The sequence below is a fragment of the Triplophysa dalaica genome, chromosome 4 (genome assembly GCF_015846415.1).
Source record: "Triplophysa dalaica isolate WHDGS20190420 chromosome 4, ASM1584641v1, whole genome shotgun sequence".
Taxonomy (NCBI): domain Eukaryota; kingdom Metazoa; phylum Chordata; class Actinopteri; order Cypriniformes; family Nemacheilidae; genus Triplophysa; species Triplophysa dalaica.
The window spans coordinates 17504881-17519298 of record NC_079545.1 but is presented as its reverse complement, the minus strand read 5'-3'; the positions used below and the strand labels follow the sequence as shown (position 1 = coordinate 17519298).

At 37.1% G+C, this 14418-nt stretch overlaps 1 protein-coding gene across 16 annotated transcripts in view; it reads left to right on the top strand.

Annotated features, from left to right (window-relative positions):
* The window catches only part of arvcfb (ARVCF delta catenin family member b), a 198536-nt gene that overhangs the window by 160215 nt on the left and 23903 nt on the right, over positions 1 to 14418 (top strand). For 14 of the 16 annotated variants that reach the window (XM_056745031.1, XM_056745029.1, XM_056745030.1 and 11 more), the window contains 4 exons: positions 2962 to 3079; positions 3772 to 3943; positions 5440 to 5457; positions 6755 to 6826. In XM_056745031.1, the coding sequence (XP_056601009.1) occupies positions 2962 to 3079; positions 3772 to 3943; positions 5440 to 5457; positions 6755 to 6826 (380 nt within the window). The remainder of the gene's footprint in view (positions 1 to 2961; positions 3080 to 3771; positions 3944 to 5439; positions 5458 to 6754; positions 6827 to 14418) is intronic. The other 2 variants (XM_056745032.1, XM_056745038.1) reach the window with 1 other exon arrangement.

Here is a 14418-nt window from a genome sequence, read left to right as displayed (position 1 = left end):
GGTATAGAGTACCATCTTGACGGCTATCTGAGGCATGTGATCTCATATTTACGTGTGCGTAAATGCACTTCTTTTGAGGTATTTGTGCTGTGTTGTTTAAGTAAAGTATAGTCAAATAAACAAATCATGTTCTTCAATGTCACTAATGATAATCAAATAACAATATTGAGGAAAACAAGAAAACTTCATTCCCTGTTTCCTGTTTACTTGTGAATTTTCAAGGGATGAAATCTCTGTCATCATTTACATGCCGCCTTGTCATTTCAAACCGTCCGCAGAAGACAAAAGTTGGTATATTGAAGAAAGTTGCTAACCAAACATCACTGGCCCCCATTCACCTCTATTGTATGGACACAAAACCAATGCAAGTGAAGGAACATTCTTCAAAATATCTTCTTTTGTGTTCTGCGGAGGAAAGGCATTCAGGTTTGAATTGACAGAATTTTTATTTGTAGGTGAATTTTCACTTTAAATAGCTACTTGATAAAGCTAAGCAGTGTTTTTTATTTAATTGGCGAATAATTGATTTCTTGTTTTAACGTAATTAATTATTATAAAAAACAAATATTTACTTTTTTACTGTTTGTTCCGTTGTGTTGGATTTGCTAGTCTTTTTATTACTTTCTCATCTTTTCTGAGAGGAACAGCAGTAAATATGTCCCGAGGGTTACCTACACCAAGTTCATCTTGCTTTATTTTCTTTTTCAATCTACGTCTCTTTAACTCTCTTTCTCACTCTGCCTCCCCACCTCTCTTAAATTCATTCTCCTTAGCCGTCTCTTGCCCTGTAGCAGGTTAGTCAATACTATCATGTTCGCCAGTGCTTCAGTGGGTATAAAGACTGGTGCTATATTACAGCCAAGCTTGCTGTGTACTGTTTTGGCCGTAGTCTAAGATGCGCTGAAATAAGAATGTGTTTCCACATGATGCCCAGCTCTCAGCAGGCTACCAGCACACATCATCTCAGACATGCAGTTAAACGCAACGCCGCTCCATCCTCATCCTATGTTTTAAGCCTCAGCTCGGGCTGTATCCATGGAAACTGTATCCAGTGACATCTGTTGCCTAGTAAGCTGCTTGCAGGCAGAGTCTTGTTTGCGATGAAGAGTTTCCTGTCTGGCCTCATCATTTCATTCATTTGTTTATTGCCTCCATTATTGTGACAAATGTGCACGATTGTAATTTCTAATTAAGTCCATGTCCCGACCCTAGAGATGTTTGATGTTTTGGGTTTGAGGCTTAACAGAGCAAAGATGAGTATATCAATTTAGCATCCACATTATTTGACAAAATCTTGTCTGGCTGTTCACATTATAATTTCTATTTAGCATCAGCATCTGTGGGTTTGTAAATACTGACCTATTATTGTGGGAAGAAAATAATTTGCATATAGATTATAAAAAAAGTGTCAAATGTAAAATACCCTGTATGGTGCGCTATTGTTTTATTTAATAATCAGTGGTTTTACATTAAAATATGGATTACGTAAAAGATGCTGGAGGCCAATTATTGCGTTGTGCCGACTTCAAGAACTAGGGATGAAAAAGAATGGTAGCTGTAAAACCGCATTCCATCACTCGTATTTGGACCAAATCCAAAACAGCTGGAATACATTATTCCAAATGGCCGCTTTACTGCAAATGGGTTTAAATATTTGGAGCTGGAGAGGGACCCATTTGTTTGGCAGGGTGTGAGATTAATATACGCTTGCTTCAGTTGTCTTGTGATAGAGATGTCTGTGGAGCGAGTTTTTATTGGGTAGGATTTCAACTCGGCAATGTGGTTATAAAGAACTACAGCCGAGCAGCTGGCAGGAAAAATTGCAGAGGTAAAAGATGAGGAATCCCAGATGGCTCATGGTGTCTGCTGAGACTGTGGACACAAGTGACATTCTTGTAATTTCTCTTATATAACACTAAGCTTGTAACTTTCTTTTGTGATCTGCCCTTCAAGGGTTTAGTAGCGGGCCATTGGCCGATATTGTTTCCGGTAATAATTTAAGATTATAAGAGTCAGCCTGGGATCATTAGTGATGGCTATCCAAAAGTGCCTTGACTGAACGGGTACCTGAATGCGGGTTTAATTGGATTGGATGACCATGAAACCATTAAACCTGTTTTTAAAATTAGTTCCATGGCAGTAATGATTGCCTTTGTGTATTTAATATTCTCAAAAGCCCATAAACTAGGAAGAATTGCACCAATACTGTGCAAAACTGCAAGTGTGTTTGTGTGGTCCAGAGGTGAAAGATTTTTTCAGGTCAGTTACTGTCCTGTACTGTATTCGTTGAACACAAAATGAAACATTTTGAAGAATTAAGGAATGCAAACAGTTCTGGGGCACCTTTGACTACCATTTTAATGTTTCCTATAATTGAAGTCACTGATGTCCCAGAAATCTCAGTGTTTAATAGATGAAGATATGTACAGATTTGGAACAACTTGAGGGGTAGAGAGCAATTCATGACAGATTTTTTCCTTTTCGGGTATCCCTTTAGGTAGCTTTTATAAACGTACCTTCTTTATATATTGACAAGATATAAATCAATGACACTCATATATTTTAAGATTTTAGTTAAGATGGCTCAGATTTTAGTTTGGGCTCGACGTAAGCCTTGATTCTTCAAATAGTGTAGCTTTGCCAATAACAAGCAAACTATACTTACAGTACATAACACATTTGGGTATATAGAAGTTGTTTTTGTTTATAAATTTAATCAATTTTAATATTTTTTATATTTATATACTGTATATTTATTTAATATTATATAAATTCTCATATAATTTTGGTTCATATTGTTATTTTAGAAACACTCCTTGTTTTGCGTGTATATATCAGACATGGAAAAGATATCAACCATAAGTTTATATATTAAATTAAGAGCCTATAAAGCAACAGTTTATAAATCGAATTATTTAATTGCTTAAGCTTGTTTCTGTTTCTTTGATGTGTGTTGTGCAGGAATGTGAGTTCAGATGGTGCAGAGGCACGCAGACGCTTGAGAGAGTGTGAGGGGCTGGTGGATGCTCTGCTGCATGCGCTGCAGTCTGCTGTTGGGAAGAAAGACATGGACAATAAGGTGAGTGTATACTGCAGAGAGCAGCTCATGCATGTTTCCATTTGCAAAAAAAAACATTATTAACATGCAATAGTATGTGTTGTGTGTCTGGTCCCGGTGAACCGTAAAGTGTGGGTACCAAATGCCCCCACAATGTGAATAATATCAATAAGTTTTGACCTTATGTGGACATTTTGCTTCATTAGAAAAAAATCTTAATCCATCAAAATTATATTTATTGGACAAGTTTGTGTAAGGGTTGGGTAAAGGGGAGAGGATATACAGTTTTTACATTATAAAAATCATTACATCTATGGAAAGGCCCCTATAGACCATGAACACCCAGTGTCTGTGTGTTGATTGGCTGATGTGCAGTCATCCAATCAATAACAGAACAAATCCTGTCACATGATCTGGACCCTGAGATGAAGCGGCGGGATCTTTTGTCACCCTGGGGGGCTTGTGTCACTCTTGGTGTCATTTTACAGTAGTGACTGGCCGACTCTACAATATTATGCTCATTAAACAGCGACGTCAAAAATAAATAAATTAATAGACATAAATTATTTATTTGAGTCCATATTGTTTTATTGTGTTAGAAGAGACCACGAGAGACATGCTGAGGGGGTAAAGAATATACTGTACAAGAATATTTGACCATAGACCTTTCTTCCTTCCGTACTTTCTTTCTTTCTCCCTTTCTTCTTTCTCAGTCTGTGGAGAATTGTGTTTGCATCATGAGGAACCTGTCCTACCACGTGCATAAGGAGGTTCCAGGAGCTGAGAAGTTTCAGGACCCCTCAGCTCTTCAGGGTCCCGACTCTTCGGGCCCTCAGAGGAAGAAGAAAGATGACGCTGGCTGCTTCGGAGGAAAAAAGGCCAAAGGTCAGTATTGAATATCTCATCAGGTTCATCATCTCATCTATGTTCTGTTACTGATAAAACAATATTGAGCTTGTACATCAGAGAGCCATGATAATCAACAGCATGATGCTGCAGGTTCAGTGAGGCCATTATCATTTAACCAGCATCATAAAAAACACAGCAGGCCGATAATAGGAAACTAAATAGTGCTGCAGTCTTTATTTGTTAGCCCTCTGCTCTTATGTGGCTCATGATTCAAAGCTGTGGTGCGTGTCTGGGATATCAATGTTGAATCAATATTTATCTTTAAATGGATGCGGTGTTGGTGGCACTACATTGTATCGATTCAGGGGTTGTATGGGTTACATTTTTTTTAGGTTTCAAGGTTCAAATGACTTGTTCAGATTTTGTCTTCTCACATTGACGGATGAGAAACCTCTTGAGTACATTAATGATTTGAATTAGCAAACCGATTCCTCTTGAACAAACATTTAGAGGCACTCATTAAACAGCCTAAAGAGGAGAAGGACCAGGAATACATGTAAACCGGAAAGATGACAACACCGGTACCATGCTGTGCCTCATGGACATTTTTAATGAGGTTTGTTTATCTGTCAGTGGCCCTTGAGACATACTTTGAAGATGTAAGGGATCTATATTTGCACCAGAAAAACACCACTGAAAGGCATTAGGGGATGCTTTGAGAAAAGCTATCAAGTAAGACCCATTTTCCAAGCAAATTTTACCTTAAAAGGTAGAGTTACAACATAAATTAGTCTCGCTCGCAAAACTCCTGACACTTTCTTTATAAACTGCAAATAAGTTTGGATTTGCTGTAAATTTAGAACTGAAGCGAACCTTTACCAATGGTTTTGGAAATCAAGTGAATGAAATGGCTTATTTGCATAAAAAAGCATGTTTGCTCTATAAATGACTTCAGTGACTTCATTTATGTTTTATTTTAAAATAATGATGTATTTGGCGCAACACTATTTAAACTGGAATGCATTGACTATGTAATAAATCTCACTGGACTGTAAGTGTAATAAGCAGACTTGATCTCACAGGAATTCATAACTATTTTACGAGGTGGCTTATTCCTATGAATTCATACTTTGTGTATCGTACAAAAATGTACGGTTACTAGAAAGAAAACAATACTGAAGCCTTGCACCTAAGCCTAACGTCACTGACGCGACAGCAAATCGTACTAACATTTATGAATAAGATTGTGTGAATTAATCAAAATTAGCCGTAAAATAGTTATGTTTTTGCCGTGAGATTGTGTTGAATTAAACAAAATGTTGTATGGTAAGGTGGAAGAACTATTTTATATGCTCATGGGTGACTCGCTTCTCAACTTTGTATTTGCTACTCTCTCAACTTTACTGTGTACCTTAAAGTGGCACACAAATCAATTCTGTCCTCTTTAATACACTCTCTGAAAACCCCTCTCTTCCCCTGCCTGCTTTTTCTCTTATTGGTCTTGCTGCTGTTGCTGCGTTGGCTAACTTTAGAGGAATGGTTTAATCAAGGTGAGTCTTCCTGCTTTTCTCTAAATGTCTCTCTCTCTTTCTCTCTCAAAAAACATTATACCCCCGTCTATCTTCTTCAAACTAAACTCTTCATCACCTTTCCATTTTTAATATACTGGCAGGTGTTTTATCTTATGGCAAATGTCAAACCTAGGCATCTGTAGCTGGCTTAGATGTCTGTGCTGTAATCTGTTAAATATGTCTAGCTTTTACCTTTCTCACTGTCTAGTGTTCTGAAGGATGGTCATCATTTTCTCACACACATATGGATAAATCCTGTTCGATTTACTATCTTGCATAGACCACAAAGAATAAAACGCAGGGTTAATTTCAACCCAGCATTCGGTCAAAAAGAGACGAACGTTGACGAAACACATTGTTGGGTCAAAAATAAACCATTTGCTAGGTTGATTTAACCCAAGCGTTGGGTTCGTTCCTGTTTTTGACCAAGCTTTGGGTTGAAAATAACCCAACCCGCTTTCTGTTCAATGGAAGTAAAGGCAATGAAAAAAAGCACCACGAGAACCAAGAACCTCAGTACAGCCCATATGACTGTAAGTCCTCTGAATAGTGCAGCTTTGTGTGGGGAACAGAAAGTTGGAAAGTTTAATAAATTGTGAATTCCAAATTTGGTGCAACAAAAAACACGAGGGTCTGTGTCAACACCCATCATTAACATTAAATCTGGAGTGATCTTGATACAGCATCTTGAAAAATATGTGAATCCAGATCAAATTTGAGGTAATAATTCATAGCAGAAGCTTTTTTAATTACAACTTCAAAAGCTTGATTCACTATGGAGCTTTACATCCTCTGGTCACCACATTCACTTTCATTATACTGAAAAGCATGGACTTTTCTTACAACATTTTGTCAACATCTTTTCTTTTGGCAGAAATAAAATGTGTACAGAAAAATGTGGGGGAGTCAAAAAAGATTTTCATGATGTATTTTGTGGATGTGCTATCCCTTTAACATTTACTTTTGTGTGTAATAGTGAACAAGTATTCCTGCACTTTACACAATTACAGACATCTGTCCTCCATGACAAAGGCTTTGCATTATTAATTGGGGTTCCCTCTCTTGGGAGCGGGTGTCAGACGGATAGAGTTTGTCTCTGCATATCTGTGTAGCATATAGCTCGATTCATGTGTGATATGTCTGCGACTGTGTGTATTTGAGACTCAATTGGATTTGACGTTTTCATACCCGTATAGTAATTCCTCTCATACAGTGACACTTACCGCTGCTTCCCCTCTCATACTCTCTCACTCTCGTCTTTCCCTTCTTCACTCAGGGAGGAAAAATGGAGAACATGACAAAAACTATGACACACTGGACCTACCCAAGCGCACAGAGCCCACTAAAGGTAGGTCTTCCTTTGACGCCCTCCAATTATTACATCTTTAAGCTGTCAGTCTTCTGAAAAGGGAACAGGAAATGGCTTGATTCTTTGGTCTCTCTCTGAAAGAGAGGAATCTGTCATATACAGTATGCAGATGAATAGCTCGTGGGAAGTCAATTCTAACTGTGTACAGTCTAAAATAAGCTTATATTACTCCAAATGTTCTTCTTGCTGCTACTGTAGAGGACTATTGAGGATTTCGCTGCAAAGTATTGTGGGATGTGATAAAGCTATGCACATCAACAAGATTTCAGTAAGCAGAATTTTAAGAGGAGCATACAAAGATCCTCTGGGAGATTTTGGGTATCGAGTAACTATGCTCTTCTGCTCAAGCATTTTCTCATTGTGACAACACAGTCGTAAATCCCCTGAGGCACAGTGTTAGTGTATTACAGCGCGATTGATTTACCTGACTTCATTCAGGTTGAATGAGAGTGATTTACTATAGAGACGGGCAAGGTTGAGCCTGACTAGAGCCTGATGGGTTAAACCATCTGTGTAGGGGTTGTATAAGAGGGGCTCGAACCTTCAACTATAGTGATCGTCTAAAATGAATCGCAAGAGCTTCGGGTAAAGTGAACAGTCATCTAAGAGCTCATGAATACCTCTTTCCTCCTGACAGACTGATCCAGGCTCCTTTTACCTCAAGAGCTGCACTTACTGAGGCAGGAAAAAGGTTTTATTGAGGTTAATCTTTTATGTATTACTGTAGTTGAGTCGTCAAGAGGAAAGAAAACATAGTGTAATACAATGACCTGGTTTTCTCCATTAAAGAGGAGAAATGCTGTTTTCTAAGCTCTCTTTCATTGGAAAAACCCCAGAGTTAGATGCTGGGTGATATGAACTTCAGAAGGGACATCAAAGCCTATGTATTGTGATTTGGAGGAAGTAGAGGGAACAATCTGATCTGTGACTAAAGTATTGCTTGTTTGCTTTTTACGAATGGTGTGGGTAATTTCTGCTAGGCAGTAATATTTTCATGTCCCCATAATACAAGCATATGCCACCATACTGAATAAAATATTACGCTTGTAAATTGTATTACACTTGTACCTAGGCAGCAAATCGTAGTTGTATTGCAGGATTAGAAAGACATCATTTTAGTGAGATAAAACTTTCAACTATCGGTGGGTTCCATGAATTCTGTTATTTTTGATGTAAAGCTGACACTACGTTAGCCAACTTTCAATCCTTCACTGAAGAACTTTACTTTGATCCCATCCTCTTAGTTCCACATAATTTTTTTATCTGTTAATGTATGTAAATAATTAAGCTTCATCTACCGCTTTATAGACAGTTTCAAAGCATCAACATAAACTAAAGTGACTGCGTATCCATCCTTTTGTGGTCCGAATGTTACTTCCACTAAACGTCTGCAAAGAATAGAGTTCCTGCATATTATTTCTGAAAACAAGCAAAAGAAACCAAGAAGAACCATTACTTTACTGAACTTGCCTTTACAATATTTTGAATTGAGAACAAAGCTCGACTACTAGATGTCAATATCCCATAAGATTTCTTCAATGCAACAAAGTTACAGGAACCATTTAACAAATAGTTTATTTAAGATAACTAAAATTCAACAAAATTCAACAAATCGTTTATTTAATACAATTATTATACAATAAAATATTGATAATATAACTTAATATTGATATAAATGAAAGTAAAATGTAAGTAAAAAGTGTTAAATAGTTATTTTAGTAGCCTGACCAATAAACAAACACAGACTGGAATTTAACATCAGGTAGGCGTGTGCGTCAGAAAGTTAACGTCAGGGTGTGTTTGCTTATAATATGACAATTTGTTGTATATTTAATTTATATTCATATTTTATTCTAAGTTAATTGTAATCAATTAAATTAAAACTACAGTTATTGATTAGGGATGTAACCAATCAAAATCTCACTGGACGATAATACCTATAAAGTCCACAGTACAATATTTATTGCAATATTTGATGACAAATGAAGCATCCTCTTTCTTATAGGTATGAGTTATAGAATGAGATGTCTCAAATGACCTAAAAATCCTTTTATAAAATAAAGTAATTGCACCAGATGGACCTTGCCAAAGGTAATATCTATCATTTCTTTCAAACATTCTCTATGTTAGGCCCGGAAGACCTATTTTTTCATACAGTCATGTGACTACGATAATACTGAGTCAATTTTGCTATTGCAATAACACAATATCGATAAGATTGCTACATCCCTATCATTTATTCTTTGCGGAGGTCTACTGGCAGTTTGTTTGGGCCACATAATATTTATGTTGCTGCCGCTGAAACCCATCTTTAGAAATACGTAAAATTATCACACAGGCATATTTATTTTATCAAAGGGAGCTTTGAAAAAAACAGGAAAAGGACATAACAGGAATGACCTTATTACGAACCAGAGAAAAAATATGGTAGCATATGGGTTTGTGCGTTTGTGTGAAAATGTGCTGACTGTTGCTAAAGTGAACAAGGCAGTGTTTATGTGGGTGTACTATACAGTTTTTACAGCATAATTGTCATTATTTCTATGCGAAGTCCCCACAATGTATAGACGGTTTCAGCAGCAACATCATTAACAAACATTATTTGTTTAATAGGTCTGGTTTCCCATAACATTTTTTAATTGTTAGTTTCGCTGAGTAATTAATAGTTAAGATGCTGTCAGTATTTAAACAGTTCACACAGTCCTTCACGGTTTTATAAAGGTATAATGGCAGGTGCGCCTAGTCAATTTTTATTTTAAAAAGGATTGATCACGTTTTGGGTTATAATTAAGGGATGGTTTTGATAGAAAGCTCAAGAAAAATATCTTCACTTCATATCTACCTCATTTATTTTGACTTTTTGAGATGTTAATTACCTCCTGCCTTCACCAGGGTTTCTCTTAGGAATGTTGAGAGAAGTTTTACAATTCTTTTTTATACAATGTCCAAAAGCTGATATGCACTCTGTGTGACCATCGGTAGAGTTATAATTCCTCAAGCAATTAATAAGCAAGCGTGCTATTGCACTAAATATCAACGTCGCTGTTATTTTATCAGCCCAAAAGTTTAAGTGTGATGTTGCTAAAATAGTCTTTAAACAAAAGAATGTAAAATCTGTAATACTTCATAGTTATTGCAGCTGCTTGTTCAGCTATTATCCATAGTTAAAAGCAAAACAAACACAGATTTTTGTGTTTGACAGAATATATCATATACTTGCACTAGAAACCAAATATCCTCAAATGAAACAAAATGAAATGAAAAGACCCGGGCAACTGAGTTTACTGTGCATTTGGACTTTATCCATTCTGAGTGATATTTCCATGGATCTTCAACCTCACGGTATAAACGCAGTTGTGACAGCCGTGCTTGGAGCATTGAGCATTTGTGGTCACTTAGCTTGAGCAGAGACATACTGTATAGCCATTGTTTATTCACTGAGCATCTTTGTTGAACTTTCTGCCTCTAGCATTTGGTGGTATCTCAGAGAGAGGACCTGTTTGAAAACTGCAAGCCATGAAACATTTAAAGGCGTCTCACTGCCACATTCGCATCCATCGAAAAAGGAAGGGAGGGCTTTAATTTGGGATTCTGTAATAAATTGAGAACGACATGATGACGATAAGTCAAATGCAATGACATTTAAACCGTTTTTCGGTTACAAAAGTTTAGTTTTTGGTGCCTTTTGCGATGTGCCATTAATACTCCTATTGTATTTTTCAATATTTAATGTAAACAGTGCTGTTAAGATATATATTCCCCTTTTAAAAATTGACAACGTTGTAGTATCACTGATATGTTTATTTATTTAGTAGTAAAACCATGGTAGCCACAAATTAAGCTTTTGCTACAGTAACCATACTTTAACCTTGATAGTTGACTAAAACTGTGGTAATCTGCGTGAAACATGGGCACTACACAAAGAAACAAAAATTAAGGGTGCTTAACACTAGAACTCCCCAAAATCTATCATTACGAGAATGGCCGTAGCGGTCATTTTGACCGCTCATGCTAGACTGTACTGAATGTCAATTTTGCATTTTCACACGTGGATGTGCTCTTTCACTCGCTGGATGACACGTAGGCGTGCTTTTCTGGGAGAATTGTCCAAAAAGGGACCAAGAACCCCTGTTATGAAATGGGAATCTATTTAGAAAAAAACCTTTCAGAAACCTTTACGGACCCTGGCGGAGTGAATCGAGCAGAAAAATACTACCTCGTACCTCCAACTCATTTTTATTGAGTCGACCATGTTAAACTTGAGAAGCCAGCACGTTTAACAGTGTAAAGAAATCAAATGCATTAAATAGCATGTAACCTCCTCATTAAATGTGCTTTAATCACAAATGCATTTTGGGTCGGTGTCAGACGTGTTTGACTGACATGATTTAAATTACGTTTTGTCAGTTTGTCATGATTTTAAAACTCCCAATGTAAAGAAGTATGCTCTTGTACTTCTTCTGTTTCACTGCATGATATAACCCATACATGTTTATGTATAATCTATAAATCTCAATGAATTTGCTGTTTTACATCTACAGCAACAAATAAAAAACACTGCGGTTTTATTAAAATTCGAAACATTCTTCTGTCTATTTTCAGAAAGATTTAATCCCATTGCACATTGAGTCCGAAATTTGCGGCCAAAATTTTCACACTTTAAAAAATAAATACGACCTCATGTTATATCAACCACATTACACACTGCCTCCGATATTTTCATCCTTCATAAAAAATTTTGGACAGGGTACGTTTTTTTCCGTTTTTCGCATCCGTCAAGCATTTTGAGTGGCCTTTTAAACAATACAGAGACACTGTACAAACGAGAGCCAAATAAGAATAAACACATACGAAAATTTAGGACTGTATGTGCAAAGACCTTTAGTAGCAGCATTTGATACATTGTATATTTATGTTTTCTCTTGTTGTTAATCCGCGACAAAACCAGAGCTGTATATCCCTGCTATACGCCTTTTAATTATAGAGATGAATCACTTTCTACTTAAAAGTGTCATTACAAAGTACATTGCTTGTTTGCACTTTGGACGCCATCTCCCAAGGTTATATCGCTCTGATTCAGATAGAAAATACATTTGTTACTCTTTTCCTGAAGAGTTGTGCGTGCTTCCCTGCATTGCTCTGTATCTCATTTAATTTGCCTTTGTTGCCTGCTGACAACTCTGCCGGTATGGAGACACACGTATTCTCCAAACAGGGCTGAGCGATCCAGATGAGATGGCTCACATCTTCCCACGGTACCTGACGGCTTTGTTTGTGAACCCTCGATTTAATTTAGAAAGCTTTTTAACAACGGGAACGACATTCCTAATTGGGATGTTTTACAGCAATCCACACTTGAGAGATCCATTTGGGCTATCTGTTTGAGTCCTCCATTAGTAGCGTAATGGAAACTGCTGAGATGAAGTCCTTAGCTATAAAACTGAAGATCACGCTTTTTTCCTCATATGTTTTGTTAATGAACTCAAATTCTTTGGTGTCACCGCTGTTTATCAGAGCTGTACATTTCACATTTACACTATCATGCCTCATTCGGCCCCACTTTATGTCAACACCGTCTGCCTCCCACATGCTGTGAGACGCCTCTGTGATTTTGAAACGACTGTCTCCCTACTTCTAAATCTCAAACAAGACCAGGCATTATTCACAGTGCACTCTTTTTATAATTTTATTTTAGATTATTCTATAAAATAATTGTTTCAGCATTCACACTGCGTAGCTGAAAGTAATTGTATAGTTTATTAAATTAAAATCGTCATTTTGAAATCACTTGTCTATAGTAAACTGTTACCAAACATTTATCATGTGTCAGCGAATGCGTTTACATGCACAAAATAAACGGATATCTATAAAAAATCAGCTTAAAAAGAAACTTTTTTTAACATGTTTTTATGCATTGTAATAAACCGGCTACGTAGAAAAACGCGATTACATTAAAGTTTGATACTTGCTAGTTTTCTCGCGTGCAGTGTTGTCGTTGTCGATAGTCTATTTAGTAATTAAAAATGCAGCTGGAAAACGGTCAGAAGCTGAATTTTGATATCTCTTCTCATGTACCTGCATATTCAACAATAGTTCTTCATTTTCACGTTTTCTACATCAACTGCATGATTCAAGAGCAGACCTTAATGCGTTATTTTACTATGACTTCTGTTTGGGACTTTTACTATTCCACTGTCAAACATGCGCACATAAACAAAACTGAGAGAAACTCGGTAAAGGCGTTTAAATGCAGTGAGAAATCAGAGTAATCTGCAAAAAACTACCTCTACCGGGCAGGTTTTGCTTACGCCGTTTATGAGCTTTCCCCAATAAAAGAAAACCGTTTTACTCGTTTAAATGACCTTACTTGTTATCAGCTTATTTAGCATAACCGGAGTAAGACTGTGCATGTAAACGCACTCAATGTAACACACTTGAATTTAAATCAGGGTGTGAATTTAGGGATCATATTTTATGTTCTTTGGGAGTCGAACGTCTTGGCGTTGGAGCAAGAGCAACCACATCTCAAGCCATTCATGGGTGGGGTATTGTCGCGCCTCCATTTACCCATCTCTCACTCCGCCTGTGAGGAATGTAACACCCAGACATTCACACAAACATCCCTCTGTCATCTTCTCCCATCCGCCCTTCACAGCATCTCTCCCTTGCCCCTTTTTCCCGTGTTAGAAATCACACGCTCTTGAGAGTGAAATCAGAGTAAAACACACACATCGCCCGAAGATGACTGCACCCTCTCATCATGGCAGACGTGTTTGAGACACACACAGAGATGGCTTACATTAGTACTCATTAGGTGGTTTCGATAACCCTTAACAGCAACCCAGCTCCTCTAAAGGACATAAACAAGCTGGCATGTACACATCCTGCCTTCTCGGAAGGTCTGTGTTTGGGGAATCATTGGAGACAGTTTGGGGTGTGCGCCATGGACGTTGATACCACCCATGGAGGTGCCAGTCTGTCAAAGAAAATTGCTAAAGCCATCCTGTACCCTGCCAATCATTATCACACCCACTGCTGACAATATTGATTCTATTGTATCACAGCAAGCAGCACAGCTTACGATCAACAACAGACCATCAGCTTTTATGTGGCATGATGCTGAGAGCCATTATAAGATGCCTAGAGACAGTAACCATGCAGGGTTTGGAATCATTTATTAGCACTCTGTAGTACTTTTAATTGTGTATCCTTAAAAGTTTGATGTCTCTTATTCATAAGTGTTGTGAGCTTTTGTTTACAGTAGCAAGTTGCCATTGCAATTTTAATTATTTCCGTTATCGCATCATGTCTTAAAAGGATGCCTGGAGACGCATAGGAGTTCTGCAGATATGGGCTTAAATTCAGTTTAAATAAAAATAAAATATTTTCTAATGAAAGAAAATTGTTCAAAAAATGATCTAAATCATTTCAATAAATGTTATAAAATCTTTTCTATTTTTTGTAATATCTTTATAATATCTTTACTATATAATTTTATTGATAAATGTCTGATTCAGTTTTTTATTGCAGAAGAACATTTTTCTGTTTGGTAACCCATGTGCATGCATTGC